This window comes from Triturus cristatus, chromosome 10, assembly GCF_964204655.1.
Source record: "Triturus cristatus chromosome 10, aTriCri1.1, whole genome shotgun sequence".
Taxonomy (NCBI): domain Eukaryota; kingdom Metazoa; phylum Chordata; class Amphibia; order Caudata; family Salamandridae; genus Triturus; species Triturus cristatus.
Window position 1 is genome coordinate 413,031,914 of NC_140593.1, and position 26,355 is coordinate 413,058,268.

A 26,355-nucleotide genomic window follows, 5' to 3' on the forward strand; every position below is an offset into this window, starting at 1 on the left:
GAAAGCGAGTGGCTGCTGGCCAGTTCTGGTTTTGTCTTCTAGTATTTAATGCTGTTTTCTTAGCGCAGAATCCATCCTCTGGCCCTCTTTGGACATGAGGGTGCATTCTGCATGAAACAATTGCGCTAAATGCTGGGCTATGCTTCTCACAGAATTGTGCATAATTACGAGTAATTTTGCAGTGATTACGAATAATTACACCAGAGATAATTGCACTAGTTATATCGACCTGTGTTATATCTCCAGTCTTTAATGGTTCACATTCCCTATTTCAGTCTCAGTCCCCTCTTCTAACAGTTCACTTAGACCCAAGGGCCTCTTTTCCCATCAAAGTGGGCAGGGATGCCCTAATTTGAAACACAGAGATTTCCCAGGCAAGGATTGGTACTGTTCCCATTCTGTATCCTTAACTGACTGATTCCTCCATGGCTTTTATAGGTATTGGCTCCTTCTACTTTCTCCCCCCTTCTCCTCCCAGGTATCCATCAGTTGCCACCGCCACTGTTCCCTACATTATTTCCTCCCTCTTGTTCCTGTACCTCTAGGTTCCACCTTTTACAAGGGAAGGAGGTTTAGCTATTATTTGAGAGTTTTCAGTGCTCCACCTTCACCTTGGTAAAACTGTCAGCAGAGGAAGGTCTTGGATTACATTTTAAAACCTCACTTCAAAGCTTTAATCTATAGACCTCCTGGACTACCTTCTGATTTTGTCATTTCATTAGCTGAAGTCATTACCCAACACTCTGTCCAATATACTACTTTTACATTGCTGGGTGATTTTAACATTCACCTAGATAATTTGGATGATGCTAATGCTCAATCCCTCTGGGGCACATTTCTAGCCTTAAATTTGAATCAAGTATTTCAATCACCCACACATGTAGCAGGACACATATTGGATGTTATTTCCACCAATAAAAATGCCCTAAGAGTAGAAGAATTAGTGGAAGTACCTTGGACAGATTACTGACTAATACGTTTTAGTTGGGTGGATGTTAAAGTTAATTTTAAAAAAATTTGATGCTGGCCAGGGTACACGGAACTGGAATCAAATAAACGAAGAAGACCTAATTTACAATCTACAAAGTTCCCCACCTATCTTAACAGGTAGCATGGTTGGGTTACTGCATGAGCCTGTAATACCAAGTATAAACTCTCACTAAATCTTTGCAATGATTTGACACATTTCTTTGAGGAGACAATTAGGAAATTGAAGTCCGGCTTTAATTCAAATAACCAAGAATATCAGGAGCAACACTTCCATCAGTTTCAGTTTCAAAACACAATCCTACCCAGTCCAGTTTAAAGCTAGTTAGTTTGGCGCAATCTGAAAAAGTAATTAGAAAATGTAAAGCCGGATCCCGTGTGGATCCTTGTCCTCCTAAAGTGCTGGTTAAAGCAATTGAGATCCTTGTGATAAATGCACTGTTTCCTAACTCTTTGAGTACTGTGACAGTGCCATTAATGTGACTTTTGAATCTACAAGGGATATCAGTCTGTGGCTATAGATAGAGTGCACTGACCTTTTTTGAAAAATGGTGCTATTACAGTCCTCTTCCAGGATTCAGGAATATTGAAAGCAAGGGTACATTCCAAGAAAACTGGCCGCGGAAAGGTGGCCGAACCATGTCTGAGAGGGTACACATGACCTTTTTGATAGACAATTAGATTCCAGGCTGAATCCTCCTGAATACATATTTGGGACGCTTCTAATTATTTTAATATCTTCCGCTGTTGTTTTTTTTTGTTTTTTTGCATACACACTTATGAAAGTAAAACTCCAGAACCAACAGTTTTATTGCCCTTAGCAATTCAACAATGTGTTTAGTTATAAGCTGTTGAGACCAAGGACTGCTGTTTCTGGCACAATTACAAGCGATCCACTTCCTTTGGATTTTAGGCTGAATGTCCCACCTATTTCTGTATGGCAGTTCATCTTATTATCTACAGTAATAATTATTTTCCATGAGCTCTCTTCTTGTCTGCCTTTCTAATGTTAACTGGGTTTATATTTTTAACACTCAAAAACTTTTAAAGAAACACTCAAAATCACTGGACGATGTCATCAGTGATGTAATTTGAGATGTTATCAGTGACTGAACATGTCATGAGTAATGTAATATGTGAGGTCATAAGCAGTGCATTGCGGGGGCTTAAGTGATAGTTAGCTCAGGTAACTGTAACTGCTGAGTTTCACTGGTTTTGGATGAGTGATATCTGAGCCTAACTATAACATCTGTGTAACCATTTTCTTTTTTTGTGTGAATTTATAAGGTTTTTAAAATGTTATTTCCTAACTATAACAAAGACTGTAACCTTTGGATTTTTTTACTGAATTTCTAAGGTTTTTTAAATTTTATTTCCTGATTTGTAACCTGTAATCTTTGATATTTGGTGTTTGAGTTGCTTTATAGGTTGGTGAGTGGGTGTGTGAGTGTCTGTATGAGTCTGTGAGTGGGTGTGTGAGTGGCTGTAGGGATCAGAGTGCGGGTCTGTGAGTGGTTTTGTGGATGTGTGAGTGGCTGTATGGGTTGGTGAGTGAGTGTGTGAGTGACTAGATCTGTGAGTAGATGTGAGAGTGGCAGAATGGGTGTGTGAGTGGGTGCCTGAGTGTCTGTATGAATGTATCAATGGCTGAGTGAGTGACTGCACCAGAACAGAACTCCAACTGTCCCTTTATCCAACAAGAGTCCACAGCATTGTACAAAATGTCTACCCAACTGGAGTACTTTCTACTGGTTAATTAGTAAGTACTACCTCGTTGGGTAAATATCTACTGCATATTCTGCACTACTGCTGTGTAATGGACCACAAGGAAATGTCTCCAGTGGCCTTATGTGCATTTTGGCAATATGATTGTTTCTCATGCGTCTTCATCTAGAAATCTGTGATAACATGAATCTTTCTATATAGAAGACAACGATACTACAAAGAGGTAAATCTCCATCAGAGAAGTGTCCTTCCTCTTAACTATATGAAGTAAGTTCTTCTTTGTTTGGTGGAGATGTCCTCATATTCCTTGCCATCGAGAACGCATCACCAAAATCTGAGGGAAATGCACTGGGAGGCCTTTTGGTAAGGTGCCCATCATATTGGCAAAAGGCGGGAAGACCATTGTATACTACTAAGGTGAACGGGGCGGGCCAAACAGGCAGATCATTAGCTGAGTTTGCACATTTGTATACTTGTAGTCTTTTAAAGAAAGAATCATGGACCCTCACCAGGTAAGGACAAAAAAGAACCTACTCGTCAATGGCTACAGAATCTGCTCCAATAGATCAACGATAGGTTGATAGGTCAAAGCGCCTGCCAAGCAAAAGCAAACTGCTATCTCCAGAGAGTGGGCACCTCTGGAGATTGCAGTCCCCAGGGCCATTTGCAGCTCACTCAGTTTCCATGGGCCGCCCCCGGGGAGGAGGAGGTCCCCCAAACTGTATATGGGCTCCCCTCCCCCTTTGCCTTTGGCCATACCCCAGGTATGCGATTGTCCCTGGGGCCAAATATGACCAGGGATGGAGGTCGCCCTCCCTTCTTTGAAGTCATGTTGTGCCATGGGGAGGTGGCGGTCCCCGGGGCAATTACAAAGTAGGAGGGGGGTCCACATGGCTCTCCCCCTCTTTTATAATTTATAAGCTCCACGGAGTTGGTGGTCTCCAGGACCTTTAAAGGCCTGATGAGTCTGGCTGCGCAGCCCCTCTCCTAATTAATAAATAAAGCCCTGGGGAGGTGGCGGTCCCCGGGATTCAAACTGGACTTAGGAAGGGGCCCTCATGCACCCTCTCCCCATTTGTTAATTAAATAAATGTCTCCGGGACCTGGCACACCCGGTGGCTGCAATGGAAACAAGCGCAGGAGACTGCGCTTGTTTTTTTTAAAAAAATTGACCCAAATTTGTGAATCCTTATGATTTTTCTGCAAACCTTTCTTTTTTTAATGCTTTTTTGCCCTGTAGGGGTCCCTGGGAGACCACAGCCCCAGGGCTAGGGGTTCAGGGTGTTCTTACCCTGCCCCCTTTTCTTTACTTATATATTTTATGGGGGACTCGGGTGAGACTAAATACCAAAATGGCTGGCAACACTTCCTGGTTGAAGTGTTAGCAGCCAATCATATCTCTGCATGGTATCATCATTATTTGTGAAGGCTTCACCCTTCTGGATATACAAATATGTATTTTCCTTAAAATCTCCGGAACTAGTGAATGGATTCACACCAAATAACAAAAAGGCGTGTTCTGGACCAAGAGCTACCTTGGTATAATTCCAATCAGCGGTTCGGGCTATTGTTGTGTCTCTATGGGAATTAACATGGGAAACGCACTTTTTTGACCCCACCTCTTTTTCTCAGTCCTTGCTTGACAGATCAACCCAAAACTTTCAATGCACAATAAGACCCACGGCACACTTTGTTTTGCAAATTTTGTGAAGATTCATCTACCGGCACCAAAGATATAGGCAAGTCAAAAAAATACTTTTCCTATGGAAACTAGATCCTAACTATAACTACCTACTGGCGGTCACCAGTAGGAGATATATATATTATACACATTTAGAACTAGCTCTTATTGCAAAGTAAGTTCCCATGCGCTGTAATAATGCAATGTAAATGTAGAAAAACGTACCTGTGATGCAATGACTCCCAATGTCCAACCTAAAACGTTATGACTCCTGATGTGCTGCCAGTGATGTAAAGGTAGTACATTGCTAAGACATGATAGGAAATGCCTGTGTAAAGACATACAATAGAAGCTATTTCTTGTATCCCCTCTTCAAGAATGATTTTGCTGACATTATCTCAACTATTGATTGTCCAGCCCTTCAAGCTTTCTGGTAACATCATCCATTTGTGCTATTCATGACACAGTGAGATGAAAGCTTTTCACCAATACCCAGCGGAGAATTTAACTCTACCACTCTCTTATCTGTTGAGGCTAAATGTATATTAATATCTTCAATATCTTACTGCAGATCCAGAATTCCTCCTGTTCTAGTGTTAGCTAACATATACATCTCTTGTACCATAGTTTTGGACAGAGATCTCGGCTTTACAACACATGGCTCTTTCATTGATGAAGTAATGGAGAGCACAGCCTCCGTCTTATAGTCTGAGACTAAGATTTCAGGTTCAGATTCTGATACCAAGCAGGATGTCCTAGAAGCCAGACACGGCATGGAAAAATTAGTCCACAGCTGTGCCTTTCTTACTGTTCCTATTACAAGCCTCAGAAAGGAGTTAAATTACTCTTCAATGCTTTCAACAGCCTTGAATTTTACCTAAGAAAGTCCACCGAACTCAGATGATGTTTAAGTTGTCCTGTGTTTCTGTTTTCAGATTAATCAATGTATTACAGATACAAACGAAATTCTATATATCCCATCCAATAAAAAGCAAAAAACTATTAAAGAATAAGTAAACTATTTATAATCAATCATTGACTATTTGGTAATCATTAAAGGATGGCATTTCTGGTAACATTCATAGAGTTGCTGCTACTTACTACTAATTCAGTACCAAGGCTCTCATGCTATGTTGACGTGCTAAATCCTTGTCTGCTTGCTCATCCATTACTCCCAGGTACTGACCCACCTCTACGCATCCCTGTCTTCTTCTTATAAAAGGAGTTCACAGGATTTTAATATTATTAACAACTTGTAATGGTAGTCTCTTTGATTTATTGCGCTGTTTCACAAAGACTTTATGAGTACAAGAAATATCATTTAGAAGTACAACATCACATGGTAACATATACCTTCATGAAATGGCCCAAAACTCCCTAATAGTAAAAGAGGGCACAGCCTTTTCCATTTGTACTAATTGTGTATAAATATTCCCTAAATATTCCCATTTTAAATGTTTTGGGACCCATCGCAAAAACATGTAAGAGTATGTGAATAGTACTATAGGAGTAGCTAATATTACAGGAGTACTACTTCACTGACTCATAATTGCCTATGTGAATCAGCTCTGCTATGCCACATATTCCAAATACTGTGACACTCACATAATATTAAAGGTTTGTGATGTGCAAGGATTACCTGTCCCCTAAAACACCGCTTTATCATTAGAAGAGAAACACATCATTGAGTTAAAGAATGAGAATGAATGAGACCAATTTAGCACGAAAAGCATGACTTTTAGCATTATTGCGAGTCCCGTTGTGCTGGGAAAATTTGTACTTCTGGGAACATTCCCAATTCACATTTTCTAATTAAAAATCTGGTAAAATGTGCCCTGGAACTCTACTACTAAGAGACAAAACTTTGGGCCTCATTATGATGGCGGTCAAACAAGCATCCGACCGCCATTGTATCAGGCAGGTGTCTGACCGACTACATGTCAGTGGTTACACCTGCTCAATTACGATGCGACCACCATACAGTCGGTCAGGAAACTGCTCTTTTTCATTGCAGCTTTTGCTGTGGCCCGAGAAAAGGGCTGCAGCACAAGCCACAATGCAAAAGATCAGTTTTCAAACATCCATGTGGTGCCTGCTACACGGTGCATGGATGTTAGGAGGTGCACCACATGTGCCCCCGTGGGCCTATAGTGGAGGCTCACAGGGGACGAGGGCCATGTTGGGGGCCCACAAAATCAAATTCCATTTGCCTTTACATGCCAGTCGGACTGCCATGTAAAGGCAGAAGGAAGAGGGCCATTATAATCCCTACAGTGGTGCCTCCGCAGGCATGCCCCCATTGAGCCTGTCAGAGGTGTCAGTCGGTCCCTTAATCTGCTGCGGTCCGACCGACCGCATTGTAGTGAGGCAGTCGGACCGCAATGCTGGATATGGGTGGGCCCGACACCCACAACTTGTCGGTGGTGGGCCCACCAACATCATAATAAGACCCTCAGTGTAATTGGTGCATATAACTTAGATTTTGCATATTATAACGCTTTTCAACAAGGAAAATTCAGAATAGGATACTAATTGGTAAATACCTTGCCCTACGGTACCTGCATTTACCATTTGGAGCATTACACCCCAAAAAATGCAAATGTATACTTAGGCCCTTGGTAATTGATAGAAGCCATCCTTTTAGTATATGTCATAAGTCAGTGCTTCCACATGCATGATTACTTCTGTAATGTGCCTTTTTCTGTGACTTTGTCTCTTCTGCAATGCTTTTGTATATGTATTTTGTTATTCCAATCCTATGCTGTTGTTATAACGGCTGTTTTACAACAACAGCATCTTCTTAGCGCAGCGTTAAACATGAAGACCAATTAAGTTGTTCAATTATTTACTTGATATTGTATAATTGGTAGGGCTTGGATACTTGCCCTTTGACCTCTGATGCTTGTAGTACTTGAGTTTGCTTAAGAACAACACAGGAACCTAGGGAATTTATAGTGATGGATCACAGGAGGATTTTGAAGGCACTGCATGCTTTGTGATCCTCCTCTAGATGGGAGTGATGAGTACCTGTGTCCGCTGAGCTGTTCTATTGATATTGGTAGAAGTTGTGATCCTATGCCCACTGCTCATCTCTCACTGTGTGAAAGTTGGAGAAGAGTAAAGTGAAATCTCTCACACCTTTGTATTGTTATATAATCATACATCTTTGAGAGGTGTTGCTATAATTTAAACTCCTTATTAGGTAGATTGTTCTTCCCGTACCAATAACAGCTAACCTTTAATAATATTAAATAAATCATATGCTGACCACAATCTTTGACACTCGAATTGGTATGATATTGTTGTCTGAACTTTGTGCCTGATATATTGTCTACAATAACACTGGTCTATTGGATTTAATAAAAGAAAATCAACTCTAACGTGATGATATTTTTGGGAATGATATTTAGGACACAATATTTTTGTCAGATGATATTTCAGTATATGATATTCTGATATACAACCCTCTAATGTAAATATATAAATAAAATAGGCAAAAAAGGTTGCAGCAACAATTTATTGCATGTTAACATTAACACAATTGAAATTATTGTAATATATCAGTGAGTTCGCCATCATTCACATTTTTCAAAACAGCAAGTTATCTCTACTTCGTCCACTTGACATTTTTCTACGGTTGATTGCAACATTGTTTACCACTTCTGTTAGAACAACTATTATTCATTAAATACATTAAACAACCATATCTTTTTCAGTTTGTTCATATTTGTGAAAGCCCCATTCAATGTTGGTAAGCGGTTACACTATTGGAAACATTATGGATTTAAATGACTGTACCATTCAAGTACACTATAACGTTATGTGCTCTGAGTTCGCGTCATGTCTATTCTCATTGGATATTTTTGGATTTTTACTGTCAGAGTCTCTAAATGAACTGGAAGATAATGACCTGGATGCTTTAATGGCCGACCTCCTAGCAGATATCAATGAGGCTGAACAGAAAACACTTCAATCAAAGAAACCCAAGTCCGACTCCCAGCAAAACACAAACTTATTTATTGAAACCAAACTTGGTGGTGCTTCTTCCTTTGATTATGGGTCAATCTTTCCTGATAACAACAATATAAATTTTGAGGAAGACTTACCACCTCCGCCTTCATTTCCGCAACCTGATTTTGAACTTCCACCACCACCTCCACCACCGCCACCAGAACCTGAAGAAACACTCACGCAGGTAAGCTATGTTTTTATATGTGGCATTATGTATGAAATATTATTTAGATTTTTTTTTATAAGGAAGCATGTTCTTTTTATTGACTTCTATTGGACAAAGCCTGTACCAGAAAATATATTTTTTGCATTATGGTTGCATAAATGTGGTTAAAGGCAGTGTAACACTTGCACAATAATAGGAATAAGTGCAAACGTAATTATTTATTCATTTATTTTTTAGAGGATGGCCCTAGCCACTCGTGCAACAGGGTGCTTACCTAGAAAAAGTGCAATTACAATAGGACATCAGATAGCATTCACATATTAGTTACTTTTTTCCAGGTTCCATTTCTTGTTGGGTTAATGGAGGGGACTATGGAAGACAGAGTTAGAAAAGGTGCATTTTGAGAACATGAACAGTCACCAACAAATCAGTACACTCACAATATGAAGATCCAGACACAATGAAACAGAGACATAGAAAATTACTATTAAACAAGATGTTCTAAACTCTTGTTTATACGGGAGGCAGAAACAGGTAGCAAGAGGTAACCAGGAACACAAACAGGCAAACAAACATGAAGTCCTGCTGTTGACTGGCAGACTTAAAAATAATGAAGAAAGAGATCTAGGATAAGAAAGACAAATTGGAATCCCCAATATGAAGAAAGTGATGCAGACTGTCATTAAGGACCTACAAACAGTGACACCTTAAATAGGCAGATAAAGATGGACAAGTAGAAGTGCACAGATTTCCACACATATACAACATTCTTATTCTCTAACAAGCTGTGAGAAAATGTGTTCACATGCAAGCACTGTTTATCATGTTTTATGTGTTTTTTTATGGTTTGTAATATAAGTAGTATGACACGTATTCGCCTGTTAGAACATATTCAATTGTGAGAACTCAAAGTAAATTATAAGTACAACATACAACGAACCAGGTGTGCTAATTGATTTCTGCTAATACTTGATTTTTACACTCTAAATGTGCATCCTCCAAATATTTTAATGTATTTAAAACTTCTTAAAAGTTATTCACATCTCCATCACACTTCTCACAAATGTCAGTTTGTGTTAGCCTAAGCACAATCTCACCAAACGCCTTTTGCTGCAGTTCCCTAGTGATTAATTGCAGTATATTTAAGACATTAGCACCACTAAGATCCACTACTGTAGGGGTCATGTGAATATTTTAGTGTTAGACAATGAGCAAATGTTGACCAAGAGAAATTAAAGAGGTAAATAATACAGTCTTTAAACAAAACTCAAAGTGAACAGAATAAATCAGGAGAGTAAAAGTAAACATATTTTAAAATAGAAGAATTAAAATTAAAACAATGCATACTACAATTTGCTGCTCAAATATAGGAGTAGAGAGTGTTAAAAAGAGTTAAAAGCATAAGGGATAATTTACTAAGAACCTAACAGATTTAGAATAGCTGTAAGGCAACAGCTAGAGAAGCTGGATGAAGGCTTACCCTGGTTCAAAAAGTTATAAGCCTGTGTTATATATTAGAGTTATCTAGCTCTGGAGCATTTGCAGACAGTTTAATAAAATTCAAATTTTGTTTCCAAAAAAGAAGATTTAAGCACAAATAACTGAAATCATCATTACAGGAGTATCCTAATTGTGATAATTATTTAATATTTTCTGCAGTCTTTCTATCACAGACACAATGACATTCAATGGTAGGGTTTTTTTCAACCTTCATCATTGTTACCTGCAGTTGGCCTAGGCTAAGTACTGGGTTATGTTTCCTACAGCAATATACATAATTATACCTAAAATAAATATCCTGCTCCTCACAAAGTGCCTATTACATTTATATCACTACTAATATGGGTACATCTTTTGCAGCTTCTTATTGCCCCCGCAGCTGAATTATGTTTTTTCATACCTTTAAACCAGTATTGAAGTTTAACCTTATACAATAATTCCTTTCCTTTACAATTATTCCACAATACTCTTAATTAGCATTTGTTTAGATTCAATTATTTTACACCAGTGGATGTAATGAGATCATTTCATTGGGAGAGACAACCCTCAATGTAGTGCATGCTTGCTGCACAGGATTAACAGTTGGAACACCCCAAATATCTCTAAAGAACATATTTTACTGTTCAGTCAGGAACTGCCAGGATTGTGTTGAGACAGTGAAGTATGAATGGATGACTAAAAACACATGCATACGTCCCACAATACAGAGGAAGTTGTCCAAGAGCTGTTGTTTCTGGGCCCTAATCTTAATCCTCAATTAATGGGATCCACTGAATATTTTTTGTCTCAGTGGTGTCAGAGTTGTCCGATTTCACTTTTTCTAGAATATTTGCTAGCATTGGGGATATTGTTTAACACTAAAATTCCACTCACATATGTGGGTGGGTATTCTTTGTAAAGGAAGATTGGAGGGAGAGTTAACTGAACTGAAAACTAATACGAGGAAAACACTATATTTGTGATGCAGGTGGCTATTCCTGCCATACAGCCTTAGAATATATGGCATTGAATTGGTGTGGTGGGAAAGATCTGGGTTTCGGCTATTTGAGCATGGGTGGAAACTTTTCAGTTTTTCTTGGGGTGAAGTAAGCCATGGTGATCTTAACATCAGCTGGAATAATAATGGAAGATGTAATTAATTTAAATGTGTTAGCAGTTAGAAGAAGTAGTTTAATGATTGCAAAGGTAAAATTTGAGCCTTTGTGACTACAAAGTGGCTTTTTTAAATCTACAAAGTCCAAATTGTGACTGGAATACAGAATCGGTATTTGGAAGGGGCATGTAAAGGGCGTCCCTTCCAAATACAAATTCTTTAGCTTATTTATTAATGGCTGTGACCGGAATCTGATTGTAAAACATTAATTTTAGCCCACAAAATCAAAAAGCAATCGCAGGGTGGTCTACTGACTTTAGCAGGCCACCATTCCTGTGACTTCATCCAATCACAGAGGATCTCAATTTGCATGCATATTAATGAGGTAGGCCGAATTGCGACCCACTGCGAATTGGTATTTTGTGAACCAGCCTTATTAATAGATAGGTTGGTTCACAAAATACCAATGCATTTGGGAGAATTGTGCAAATTGCGCCCACTTCTACTATATCCAATTTAATAGATTTCTAATGAGAAATCTCATTGCAAATCGTTATTTGATGCAATTTGCATTTTCTTAATATTCATCCTAGTACATCAGGTCTCAAATTCTTTAACTTTTTACTTGCTTATATGGGTCTTTTACATTGATACATTTGGCAGGTTTGACCTGCCAAAATCAGGTGGGGGAAAAACAGCTGGTATACGATAATCATCCCACAGCCTGGGATTCAGATCCCTATGCAAACGTCTGTGTACCAAGGGATAGAATTTTAACCACCAGCATATAATCAAGAAAATGGCGACATGCCTAGTGCATGTAATGGGCAGGACTGGAGTGGGGATGCGTACCGTAAAGAGTCGTTAGGAACAGCTCCGTGGAGAAGATTTTTCACCAGACCGCATTTGAGGGAAGCAATTTGCAGTTTTATAGCTCATAATCATTCCACATATGCAGTTCCTCGCCCACAAACCTCCCAACCTTCTGACTTTAAAAACTAGAAGCTATTAGCAATTTGAACTTTTAAAGTTTCTTAGCTTGTAGCAGTATTTCACTTCAATGTATGCATAATAACACCAGGAGGGAAGATGTTATTTCATAAAAGCACAGAAGACCCATCATGAGTTTATTCATTTCTACCCATCATATAATTTGTATTTATTTGACTAGTCTCTGTCGTAAATTGAGAAACCACGGCTCATGCAGCAGTTAGTCAATTTACTTTTCTTGATTACTGATCTGACATCGTCCTGCTTCTGTGTGTCCTGAGTCCAAAGTAACAGTGACAGTATTTAAAGAGCTTTTGCCAATTCTCCTTGCTTCACATGCCTCTCATGGAGCAGTACATTTCTGTGCATATTTTGTTCACTTATGTCATCAGTAGGCTCTCGCAAAACTCTTATGAAAACCCATCACGTTTAATATTTACACTAGGCCATTTTTTAATGCAATATCTAGCGCCCATATACAGAATTAGGTTGTTCCGACCATCACACACTGCTGGAATATTTTTTTTACTTAACCTTGACCATACAAATCGAATTAAAAAAGCAAAAGCACCTTAATCCATTAAGCTTAGTAGAGTATGATTGATGCTGAATACAGTTCACTGCTCTCAGCTAGCCATGTTGTCTATTTTGCCTTTACCAAGCAACCCATCTCGAAAGGTGGCCTACATACGTGTCCGCTCCTTGTTGGATTTTACTGAGTGTATTGATGCCCTGCTCTAGATTAGCTAAATCACTAATTCTCTCTTGTCTAAGGTGAATCTAAAAACCAGAGGGCTTATTTCCTCCTTTGCTAATGCAATCTAGATTCCATTGACTGGCAAAGGTTCTTATTCCCATTGATAAAGCCTATTGACAAATTGTCCACAAATCTCAAGCACAGTGCTAGTCCCCCTTTCTCTCTTCTAGATGCAGTGAGAGGAACACAAACTAACATTTATTTTTAGAGACAGAATTGCTTCTACAGTCTAGCTTAATTCCTAATCACATTAAATTCATGCTCCTGCCCATATCCAAGGACCATACATATTTATTTCATAAATCAAGCCCCCAGTATGCAATTCAATAGAAGAGCTCAGTTTTTAAAGGTGATCAGTCTTATGATTCCTTTGTTATTTGAAGACTGATTCCAGAGGGAGTCCCTAGCACCTGAAAACACTAGCCGACCAGTGAGTTTCTTTTAAATTGTGGGATCACCAGGGGCTTAAATCCAATTATGAAGATTTTATTCTGAAAGATACTGCCTAAAGAAAGCCTTTGAATTATCTGAGCGATCTGGATTAATGGCCCTATACACCAATGTCAGCAACGTAAATCCACTTGTGACATATTAGGTAGCTAATACAATGTATTTAGAAATGCTGGTGAGTGAGCATACTGAGGAGTTCCTCCCACCCCTCTGGCCGCATAGGTCTATAATTTCTGCAGTCTTGCTATAACCTTTTCAGAGTCTACAAAACGCATACATTTCTGTAATCTATTCAAGGACCAATAATGACTCTTGTAATAGTTGTATTATAATTTTTCACAGTTTAGCCAGGATATGTAATTGAAAACTACCAATTTTGTTAATTGATTGATTTGCTCCTCAAGATTCAAGTATAGGTCAAACAGGACTACTGGGACATTTGGACAATGTAGGAGAGTCCACGATCTGACATGGCCTCTGCAACCCAGACAGAGGACTGTCTGCTCTATTTAAAGATCCCCACCTGCATGATTGAGATCTCTGTGCTATGGCGAGAACTGCGACAGTAGCGCTATTAAGAGCAATGAAGGCTTGTCACATAGCACCATTTTTAAAGTGTATTATTTGCAAACTTTTTTGTATTGAGAAAATAAACTCCCAAAGAAGTTTGTGTTCCATGTAAAAACAAAACAAATGACTCTGTGATAATGGGAGATTTCTCTTTTGTGTGGTGGCCATTCCATGTTTTTCCTGCCGGGGTAAGGAAAATGAGTACAAGTCGTTCCACCTTCAGTAGGGAGGGACGACTATCAATATGACGCTGAGGTCAGCAAAGATTCTGTTGGGGGTAAAGGCAATGATTACCCCAGCTCTAAGTAGAGTGGAGGAATTGCAAATTTGGTAAGGCAAAGGCACCACTGATTGACAGTGTGGCTCCCTCTTTGAAACACTGACAATCGGGCCCCAAGTGTTTTGCTTTTTGGGCAATGTTAATACCAATTTTACCAACCAGCGTTTGACCATGTGGGAACTTTAAATTAGACAGTTTATTTTGTGAACTAGTCAGATATGTAGCTTAGATATTTGCTTGCTTAGTGGCAGCCAGGTCGAAACCAACTATGTTTGTAAGGAATTAATGACATTATTCCGATATTTTGTATCCTGTTCATTCCACCGTGACCTAACCAGCACAGCTGCAGGTGAATGCATTGGTTGTTTTTGTGAGATGCATTTAATTAAATAAACTCTCACAAGTGAATCTTTAGCAAGAAATTGGTCTGTTAATGGAAGGGGTGGGAGCCTCACTCAAATAATAAACACAATCTTGGTCAGGGACAACCACAAAAGTCACTAAATAAACCTGTGATTAACCTTTTAGCAGCTGGGCACAAAAGCAGTCATTCCTAACTTAGAGGCAATCAGTAATAAAGTGAAAACACACATTTTAAAAATCCCAAACCAATTTAGAAAAGCAGAGTACATATTAATATATTAAATGCCATCAAAATGACAAAAATCCAAGAAACAGAACCGAAGTTATGAATTTTTAAATTATCAGATAAAAATAGGGTTCCTGGGTTGAAGGCAAGCTAAGCTGGTCCACTCTTCCTCATTCATACAGCAGGACAGTCCTTCTTCTGAATCATCCTGAAGTGTAGGAGCTACTCCCAAACCGAAGTTATTAATTAGTATAATAAGGTAACCCAGGGTTAGTCTTTGGTAGTTAGCCTTGCTACAGTGAAAAACGACTTTGGGAGTTTTTTTACTTACTGCCATGACATGTAAAGCCTAAGTACACATGTCATGCTTTTTAAATACCATGCACCCTGTTCTATGAGCCTTTAGGGCTTACCTTAGGAGGGACTTATAAGCATTAAAAAGGAGGTTTAGGTTTGGCAAAAGGTTTATTTTGCCAGGTCGAAATGGCAGTTTACAACTGCACTACAAGCTGCAGTAGAGGCCTGAGACATGTTTTACATTGCTACTTTAGCAGGTGGCATAAGAGATGCTTAAGCCCACTAGCAGCATTTAATTTACAGGCCCTCTGTACATGTTGTAACATATACTAGTAACTTACAAGTAAATTGAATGGACCTATCAATACCAATTTTCCCATGTATCGAGGGGAGAGCATAGGAACTTTACCATTGGTCAGCAGGAGTAACGTGTGCTGAGTCCTAAAAGCCAACAAAACCAGGTTTACAAAAGGAAGGCAAAAATCTGGGGATGTAACAAAATGGGGTGGATGAATCATTACCGGATAAGATGTTTAAACCTCACATGGTAAAACATGAGGTTTCCGTAGATGAGGAGCCTCGTTGTTGGCATAAGTAATGTCTTCATTATGGTTTTTGTGTAAATCCGCTCTCAGGCAATAAAATGCATGGAAAAATCCTTGCTATTTTCGCGATGAACTAAACAAGGTGCCATGCTCAGCTTCGTTCATACTGGAAAATAAATACTTTTACTCTGGACCCGAAATTGATATCTTGCATTTTCTTAGCAATTTTAGATTTTATACTTATAAAATAAAGGGCGTTCCATGGCTTGAATATGCTAAAAGCTTATGCGCACCGACAAATTGGAATGTTTGTTGGTATTCTCAAACTTTTTATCTGACCAATTTCACCCCTGAAAAACATTGAAGACTTACCTTGTAACAGGCAGGAAGAAATCACACTGCAATGTGGGCCTTAGAATGGGACAACCCAAAATTGGCAGGGATTTACCAGAAGCATTACCTCCAGGGGAAACATATTTTGCCTGTGGGTCAAAAATAAATAGAATTAAAATGAATGAAAAATGATGGACTGGGACTTCCTGCTTGAGGCGTGACACATAAGGGAAGTCTCTATGCCCCCTAATACCACAAGGTACGGACCTATCAGGGTCTAGACCAAACGCACAACACACTGCCATACTAAGCACGGGCCCTTACACAAGGTAGCAGAGGTAGAAACGCACGACAGCATAATCAATGGGGGCTAGCCAGCTCAGAGGGTGGGGGGAGGAAGGGGTTTGATTATTCATTTATCACTTTGCAATTGCATTCAGATACAATAAGCCGGCATTAGCAGAATGACAAATTATGCAAGATAGCAGCCTTATACTAGCTGTAACTTGATGGTATACAATATATATGACAAACTACATCTCTAATTTAACTATGTACCAACTGTATCCAAGATTATACAAGGCTAAAAAAAAAAAAAAAATCAATAAAGTGTGTTATAAAAAAAAATGAATGAAAAATGCATTTGCTTAAATGCCAAGTGAGCCCCTTGTGTAAATACACACCTTGTGCAATTTAGCATACACACAAAAACATCTGTGTATGTGAAGAAATGGAAATTCACAAAGGTTTTTCAGACATACACCTAGAAAACTCTGACGCTTCTAAAACAACCTGAAAAACCTGTGAGAATTCCCAAAAATCCAAAATATGTACCTATTTGAGTGTGGAAAATGAGCATCCTCAGATTCCCCAAGTCTCTATCTACAAGCAGCAACTACTCTTTAATGTCCACACTACTGATCGGAGAATGGTTTAGACAGTGGCAGCTCCTCCAGCGCCGCCCCACTGCTCAAAAAAATAAATAAAATGATAACATATCATTATTATAATTTTATTCTTTCCTATTGAATTCAGTGGCTCTAGGGCAGGGCGGGGCTGGCAAGACCAGGGAGAAGCATGGTTTGCACTCCTTAAGTGCTCATAACAGTCCTGCACACTCTGCATCTTCCACACCAGGCTTGCTGTGCAAAGTCTTCCAAGACCCACCTGAGTGCCAAACCACAGCACTCAGACCAATCACAATGCTGCTTTGCAGCGTTGTGATTGGCTATGGGGAGCCTGGGAGTCCAGGTGCTTCCTGCTTGCTGCTTCCTGCTGCTGGTGGAGACAGGAAGAAGAGGACATTTCTGCCTCATCAATCCCATCTGGTAGCAGCCACTACTGGGTTTAGAATAGCAATATAATCATCTGGCTTTTTAGGTTTCCTTTCAAAACACAAACAATACTCTAAACGCTGTGTCGGAACGGATGACACCATGGGAACAATGTTTCCCTCGTAGTGAAAAACATTTAAAAAACATAAAATGCAATTGCACAAATGTTATCGGTTTTTCCAATGTGAATTGTATGCTAAAAAAAAATGCATAACGAATGCCCATAATTTAATTGCAAGTGCAAATTCACAAAGGTTTTCCATGAGCATACCTGGAAAATCTCAACTGTTGCAGTTTTGTAGGCATGCTGTGTGGATTTTTAACACCAGTTGTTTGTCCCGCACTGGAAAATCAGCGCAAACTGCACCATGCGCAGCGCAGAAGGGCATTGCTTCTGTCTGCCACTCGTGTAGATTTTCTACTCAAGCGACCGCTTCCTCAACACGAACGGATGGTTTCTTAACATGAGCAGTTGCGACCATCCGTGTTGAGAAATCTCGCTCAGAGGTGGTCTAGCGTTGGAGAGTGCAAGTGGGGAACAAAACTCCACTCCGCTTAGCAGAGCAAAGTTTTTCCGAACTCTGTGTGCTGCGTGGAGTGCGGTAAACTCCTCAAACTCCACGAACAGAGTGGAGTTCACCGTCCAGGCCTAGAAATCAGCTGGTACAGCAGCAGTGCCCAAAGTTGTTGAATCCTGTCTGTAGTAGGATGATTTTGTAGTTCTGAATTAGCCAAGAAATGGATGAAGCATTGTTGAACCAGGTGATCAGATAGGTTCAAGCAAAACAGGACAGTGGATGTGAATTTCCTTTGGGTAAGACACCAAAGTATTGTTTTTCCTTGATGGGCTTTGGGTGACGTTTTTGAAGGCTGGGGGTGTAATCAACTCTTGCTCTTTAAGAGAGATGCTGTGTATTCCTTCTCAAACATCTCAGAGGAAGCTATTCCTCCACGACTCAAAAGTAGCACGCCTACTGAATTGCTGTTGCATCCTGTTCCAAAATGGGTGTTTCAGTCGAGACGCTTTATTCTAACTTTTTTAGCAGACGTCATTAACTTCCAGCAAGGAATAGCCCTGCTCAAATTTAAACAAAGACACGTTAAGCTCCTCCTGAAATAAAGCTCTGCTTGTAAATGTACTGCATCTCCTGACAGATTACAACTCTGACACCACCTTACAGAATACTGGAGAAAGTTGTGTGGCTCCTGCTTCAAAACACTTGGATACTCACTGACTCCTTAATACACTACAGTCCAGATTTAGATGTTAACTTGAAATTGTAACTCTCTGATGGAAGTTGTGGACATCGTTCTGAGCATCTCAATCCAAGGACTGGTTTATTTACACTGCTAGAGCTGCTTAAAGTCCTTGACACTGTGAATCAAAACATTAAATTTTTCTAACTTTAGACAGCAAGGCCTGTGCCCTCCTATGTCTTGTAAATGGTTCTGTTAGTTTCTTTTCAATCAGTTCCAGGGGTTGATTATCGGAAACCTCTAAACCTCTAATTCAGTGATTAACGGTGAGATTCTTCAGAGCTTACATCTCTTGCTCATTTTTTTACATCTCTATATGGATCCCCTTCAGTGGATTATTATGTTTCTACAGCCAGGATTCCATTATTCTACTAATATTCAGAACTAAGTTAAGGTGAATGAACAAGATAGTATTCATTGGTTTTAAAAAGCTTTCAATGTGGATCAATAGCAGTACTTTTTGGCAATGACCCTTACTATCCCAATAAAAAACAAACAGTCCACCCTACATCTTTGATACTAAGCCACCCTTGCTTGTTAGTAGCAGCACTGCTTCAGTTGCTCACTCTAAGGAGGTGGACTCTGAGATGTCCATAACATTTAAAGCATCGGATTTCTTCCACTGATTAGTAAGCAACTGGAAAAACTATTACTCATTTAGACCCTCTTTCCCTCTTCCAACAAGGATTCAGCATCATAGGAGAGTTGGATCTGTTAGAGAGGTATGTAATTGTCCTCACTCATTGGCTTAGGTACATGCAGCAACAACCCATGTTCCAAGCATTACAACAGTCACATGCACAATTCCACCCTAAGAACCTACGACTGTCCATAAACTTGGACCTATTTGTACACGGAGGTGGTGCACATTGATTATAATGTGATGCCCGAGTTACTCATGATGATGGTGACTGATGCATTGGCACAGAAAGAAAGTGATGTTTTAGGAATGCATTGTGATTGGTGGTAAATCCTGACTCAAATTAGCTCTACCCCTGCCTTTGAAGGACTTTCAGCTATGGATCGGGGGGGGGGTGTCAAGAATGTAATATCTGTGCAGTGAAAACACTTGTTAGGTTCCACTGTTGCCAGGTAGAGATGGGACACTTCAGGAAATTCAGTAATGCCAAGCTGTGGTGCATCAAGATCTCATACATCAAGGGGCCAGTTCTTCAACATCACTGGACACTTTGGTCCCCTTTACTGACTGGACTTCACTTATTGAGTCAGAAAAGCCATTTCAAGTTTGTTTGGCCTTTCCTCCCTCCCGTAGCTCTCACTAGCACAAATGGAGAAAAAGAAACACTCATACACCGCTGAGCCTTCCCCAAGGCGAGGTCGCCCCCACTCCTCTGCTCTTACCTGCTGCCTGCCAGCCTTGCTCCTGCCTGCTGCCTGAAAGCCCCGCTCCTGCCCGCTGCCTGCCTTACCTTGCTCTGCTGCCTCGTTGCTGCCCTTGGGTCCCCTGCCGTCCACCGGACGACCCAGCCGCCGCAGAGCCGCCCTCTGAGCCCCTTCCCGCCACAGTCCACCGCCGACTCCGCCCCCCCCTGCCCATTTGCCGCCCCGCTCCCGCCACCGAGCTGACCCGCCCTCCCGGCTCCTCTCTTATGATGCCCCCTGAGCGACCGCGCAGCGGACGCGCGCAGCGGGAGCACCGAATGAGCGCCAAAGGTAAGCCCGTCTGCGCCCGTCCGCGCCTGGACCGCACCCAGTGCCAGGACCCCTGGCCCCCGCAGACCCCAGCCCACCCGCCGGACGTACGACGCCGCCACCCTCAACGCTCTCAACGCCGGCCGAATCCCAGGATGCTACCGAGCCACCCCGAGACGCACCCACGGACCCTTCTGCTGCAACGCCTGCAAGTTCACCTGCATCCAGACCAGCACAACTCCTGCACCGACCAAGACGTGCAACAGCAGCAGCCACCTGAAATGCATCCTGCTCAACACCCGCTCCGTCCACAGACACGCCGTCGAGCTCTGGAACCTGCTCGACACCACAGCCCCAGACGTCGCCTTCCTCACGGAAACCTGGATGAACGCCTCCTCAACGCCCGACATTGCCATCGCCATCCCAGACGGCTACAAGATCATCCGAAGGGACCGCATCAACCACACCGGAGGAGGCATCGCCATCATCCACAGGAACACCATCCGCATCACGACCAACACCGACGACACCCTCGCACCCGCCGAACACCTGCACTTCCAGGTCCACATCAACCCCAAGACCACCCTCAGAGGCACCCTCATCTACAGACCCCCGGGACCTTGCACACAATTCAGCGAAGACATCGCCGACTTCATCAGCCCGCACGCCCTCCCCTCCACTGACTACATCCTCCTCGGGGACCTCAACTTCCACCTGGAGAACAACAACGACCGCAACACCACCACCCTGCTGGACAACCTCGCCAACCTCGGACTCAAGCAGCTGGTCACCACCCCCACCCACTACGCCGGACACACACTCGACCACGTCTTCTCATCCAGCAAGGACATCGCCTTCAGCCACGCCACCGGACTCCACTGGACGGACCACAGCTGCGTCCACTTCAGCTTCAGAAGGACCACGATCCACCACCACCAGCAACAGGTTGCACGCAGAAGCTGGAACAAGATCACAGCTGACCAGCTCGCGACCGCCCTGAGCAAGAACCCACCCACCAGCGCAACGTACCCCAGCCAAGCGGCCACCAACCTCACGAAGTGGATCAGCGACTGCGCTGATGACCTCGCCCCTCTGAAGACCCCGACTAGCAGACCCGGTAGTAAGAAAGCCCCATGGTTCACCGACGAACTCAAGAGCTCCAAGAAGAACTGCCGAGCCCTCGAGAGAACCTGGCGCAGAGACCCAACACCGGACAACATGACTGCCCTCAAGCTCGCCACCCGAAAACACCACCAACTCATCCACGCCACCAAGAAAACCGCATTCAAGGAACGACTGGACAACAACGCACACAACAGCAAGGAACTCTTCAACATCGTCAAAGAGCTCTCCAACCCCAACGCCGGTAACAACGACATCACCCCTTCACAAGACCTCTGCAACTCCCTCGCCTCCTACTTCCACAACAAGATCGCGGACATACACAACAGCTTCAGCACTCAACCGACGCACGCCACGACCGAACCACCGCCCCCCACCACCACCCTCCGCGCCTGGACCCCGATCAGCACCGAAGACACCGTCCGCACGATGAACTCCATCCACTCCGGATCTCCTACCGACCCCAGCCCTCACCACGTCTTCAACAAGGCCGACGCTGTCATCGCACCCCACCTGCGGGACATCATCAACACCTCCTTCGACACCGCTACCTTCCCGGAGAGCTGGAAGCACGCCGAACTCAGCGCTCTACTAAAGAAGCCATCAGCCGACCCCACCGACCTCAAGAACTACCGCCCCATCTCGCTGCTCCCGTTTCCTGCAAAAGTCATCGCGAAGACCGTCAACAAGCAGCTGGCCGCCTTCCTCGAGACGAACGGATCCCTCGACCTCTCGCAGTCTGGCTTCCGGGCCAACCACAGCACCGAGACCGCCCTGATCGCAGCCACCGATGACATCCGAGCTCTGCTTGACAACGGAGAAACAGCGGCCCTCATCATCCTAGACCTCTCCGCGGCCTTTGACACTGTCTGCCACCGTACACTAGTGCAGCGACTCAGCAACGTCGGAATCCAGGAGAAGGCACTGGAGTGGATCACCTCCTTCCTCGCCGGAAGGACACAGAGAGTCCGACACCCCCCGTTCAGATCTGAAGCCACCGAAGTCATCTGCGGTGCTCCTCAAGGCTCTTCGCTCAGTCCAACCCTCTTCAACGTGTACATGAGCCCCCTCGCAGACATCGCACGCCAGCACAACCTCAACATCATCTCCTACGCCGACGACACCCAGCTGATTCTCTCCCTCACCAACGACCCCGCCACCGCCAGAGCCAACCTCCACGAAGGGATGAAAGAGGTAGCCAAATGGATGAAGAACAGCCGCCTGAAACTGAACTCGGACAAGACGGAAGTCCTCATCCTGGGTTCCTCACCCTCCGCCTGGGACGACTCCTGGTGGCCCCCCGCCCTAGGCAGCGCACCCAAACCAACAGACCACGCACGCAACCTGGGCTTCATTCTGGACTCCACCCTCTCCATGACCAGACAAGTCAACGCCGTCTCCTCGTCGTGCTTCAACATCCTGCGCATGCTACGAAAGATCTTCCGGTGGATCCCCACCGAGACCAGGAAGACGGTCACCCAGGCCCTCGTCAAGAGCCGTCTGGACTACGGCAACTCCCTCTACGCCGGAACCACCGCCAAACTCCAGAAAATACTTCAGCGGATCCAGAACGCCTCAGCACGACTCATCCTGGACATCCCCCGTCGCAGCCACATCTCCGCACACCTGAGAGACCTGCACTGGCTCCCGGTCATCAAGAGAATCACCTTCCGCCTCCTCACCCACGCACACAAAGCCCTACACAACCAAGGCCCAGGATACCTCAACAGCCGCCTCAACTTCTACGCTCCCAGACGCCAGCTTCGATCGACCGGCCACGCCCTCGCCACCGTCCCCCGCATCCGAAGAGCCACCACAGGGGGACGGTCCTTCTCCTTCCTCGCCGCCAGGACGTGGAACTCCCTCCCGACCCACCTCCGCCTGACCCAGGACCACCTCGCCTTCAGGAAGCAACTCAAGACCTGGCTGTTCGAGCAGTAGCGGATCCCCCTCCCCTAGCGCCTTGAGACCCTCTGGGTGAGTAGTGCGCTATATAAATGCTTTGATTGATTGATTGATTACACCCTCTAGTAGCAGCGTTGATGCTGGTTAAAGATGCAAGCCAGTATTTGCAGGAAGCACGGGTTGGATGTGAACGCTATTGCAAGATTACCTTTTAAGCATGTTCCTGCTGTTTTACTGTCTCGAGGAGGTAGAATCACCTCATATCTGATAAATTAAAAGAAGACAAGTGGTGCACTTGTCAACATTTTCTGTCAACAATTGGAGAAAGAATTAACCTTAGGAGCAATTTATTGCCCTCTCATATATCAGTTTACTAAATGTCTTTAAATGTTTCCAAGATTCCTTATATGGTATTTAGTTCACCTGTAAATCTTTTCATTTAAATCTGGAACAGCATTTTTCAAACTCAGCTACCGTTTAATCTAGGCTTCAAGTCTTTTCTGAATTAGGACCTAAATTACTGGGTTTTTTGTTTTGTAAAATCACAGCTCCTGAATTATAGACCCATTTTTTTAAGAAAACTGGGTTTCATAATTTGTATTTAGTAATTTTTCAGGCAACAGAGTAGCAGAATTATTTGCATGGCTGTGATGTTTAAAATATTTTCAATGCAACAAAATTGTGAAAGTTTGGTTCCATTGCACATTATTTTCTTTTCAAAGTCTATTTCATTTTGTTCCCACCTTCTTTAATGTGATACAGTACGACACACACTATGGGCCGGAATAGCCAAATAGGTATTCTCGTAACAAAACACACAATTATTTGATATAATAAGCAAATTTATATGGTCATTACGTGATCCTAGGTGATGATGTTTAAAATGATGTCTCTTCAAGTGATAACCAAAGACATGTTTAAGTTCTCTCAAATTATCCCCCTGCCTGACTAATCTTTTTTGCTTTAAACACACATGTTCCTCTTCCAGTACTACGCTTTATGCTCCCTTTCAAATACTCTTTTAAATTGGCTTTATTTAAACTAAATGTTCAGAAATGTGCTTTTTCAGTGAGGTTTACCTATAAAACAGTGTCTAGCCAAGAAATCTGTAGAAGACTGTAAATCAATTAAAATCAGGTCTGATCATGCTCAACATATATTATTTTTTCAGACATTTGCTTGTATGTTATTATACAATTTTAATATTAAGGTATAGTGTGATGATAAACTCTAGAAGGGGTATGATATAGGTTAGATCACAAATTCAATGCAAAATCCATTTCCCACTTAGCGTTTGAGAGAAAACTCTATGATTAATCAATAGGTATGATCTATATTTTGTCCTTTATTTGTGCATTTGAAGAAAATATATTTGTGCCGGTTCCAACTGAATTTTCTCGGTTGTCAAAGAATTTTTAGTAAAGACTTTTTACTGAATTTTCAAAATTTGCTTTAAAACTTTTGAGATGATAAAGAGATTTCTCCAATGAAAATTGTAAAATGTCATGTCTTTCTTCCCCTCCTTTAAAGAGTGCCCTAGCTCTCTCTGCTTGTAGGATTGTACCAATAGACTACATTTGCTACAGATGGTGCCCGTAGTCAGTTATTTACTCCCAATGTTGAGCTTCTTTGTATATCTATGTATTTAGATCTGGGTGGTGCCTCTCTATATATGGATGGTAGCATTTCCTTTTGCCACAGAGGCCCATTAAAAGTAAATGTTATAAAAAATGAATTTTGCCTTGAAATGTTTCCTCTCTATTTTTTGTGGGATGTCATTGTCAATTTCGAAATGTAAAGTTAGATTCTGAGTCCAGGAGCAGATCAATTTTCATATCAATAATCTGTTAATCTTGCATGGAGTTGACATCCTTTTTAACATCGGACAGATGCACAATGGGTGGTGTAAAACCAGAAGACGTTTAAACTTTAAAAGTTGTTAGTTCTTTTTGGGAAACAATGTGGGTGGTATTGTTTTTTCTGATACGTTTCTAAAAAGAAGAACTAGTCGTTTTTAAATTTAGCTCACCCGTTAGGAATGCACTTACCTACAATTAAAAATACAAAACTCCTACTCGCAGTTATCAATAATTACGTTTGTGCTGTGTTGCCTCTTAAATTCTAAGAATATTTTAGTTTGTATGACAGTGCCGGGAAGAGATTTTCAATATATATGCGGACTATTCCCCAAAATAAAAACATTCATACTAGCAGGGAGAAATATTATTAACAGAACAAACAATTAATGATCATTTATCTTAAATGGCAATATTGTTAAACTGGAATAATATTGAAGACTGCAAAAATGAAAACGATATTTTTAAATACAATGTCAACTTTAATGGATTGCATAGTTTAAATATGAATACAGCCTGAAAACATATGTAAATATATATGGAAGGATAAACGAGATTTTGGGCCCACCTCTCTATCTAAAACTTGCTGAAGCCAGACAAGAACTATTTTCAGCTACACATTCAGCCTGCTGCCTAGGAAAATGGCAAATGATAAAGCTTTTTTTTAATCCAGCAAAATTACTCAAAATGCTGCCACCCCCTTTGGCCTAGGTTAGCAGGCTAGTGTTTTATTAGAATCGGGTGATAATCACAAACTTTGGCAGCAGGATTTTCGGAGCCCCGTGCCTCAGGAGACTTGCTGTTTAGCTGCTGTCTTTCCCCTTGACACAAGGTTATTTGTTGCAATCTAGAAGCCTCTTGTTGCCATTGCAGTGTCAGAATGAGGTAGCTGTCTACAGTGCCTTAATGTAGTACTGTCTCTGATTGTTGCAGAAAGATGTTACTCATACAAGGCCTAGTGAGATGTGGGTTGAGCTTGTAATGGGGCATGTTGCAGCTGTTGGCTGGTATTTACTGGCATGATCCTGGTCACTTAACATGCTGCATGTTGGAATTGTACAGCAGTATGATTTACAAGTAATGATAAATCATATCGAATCAGTAGCGTCTCGCACAGGTAAGAGCGGTAGGGCGGGGGCGTGGTGTCCTGTGGTGGAAGTCAACAGCTGACGGGATAAGTAATATTAAATAAATGAATAAAAGCACATTACTTTGTGCTCGCTGCAACGCCGATGTGGCAATGCAGCGAGCACA

At 42.1% G+C, this 26,355-nt stretch overlaps 1 protein-coding gene across 1 annotated transcript in view; it reads left to right on the plus strand.

Annotated features, from left to right (window-relative positions):
* Positions 1-26,355, plus strand: part of APBB1IP (amyloid beta precursor protein binding family B member 1 interacting protein) — a 788,839-nt gene that overhangs the window by 327,499 nt on the left and 434,985 nt on the right. Inside the window, exon 5 of the mRNA XM_085631699.1 lies at positions 8,275-8,588. Within this exon, the coding sequence (XP_085487825.1) occupies positions 8,275-8,588 (314 nt within the window). The remainder of the gene's footprint in view (positions 1-8,274; positions 8,589-26,355) is intronic.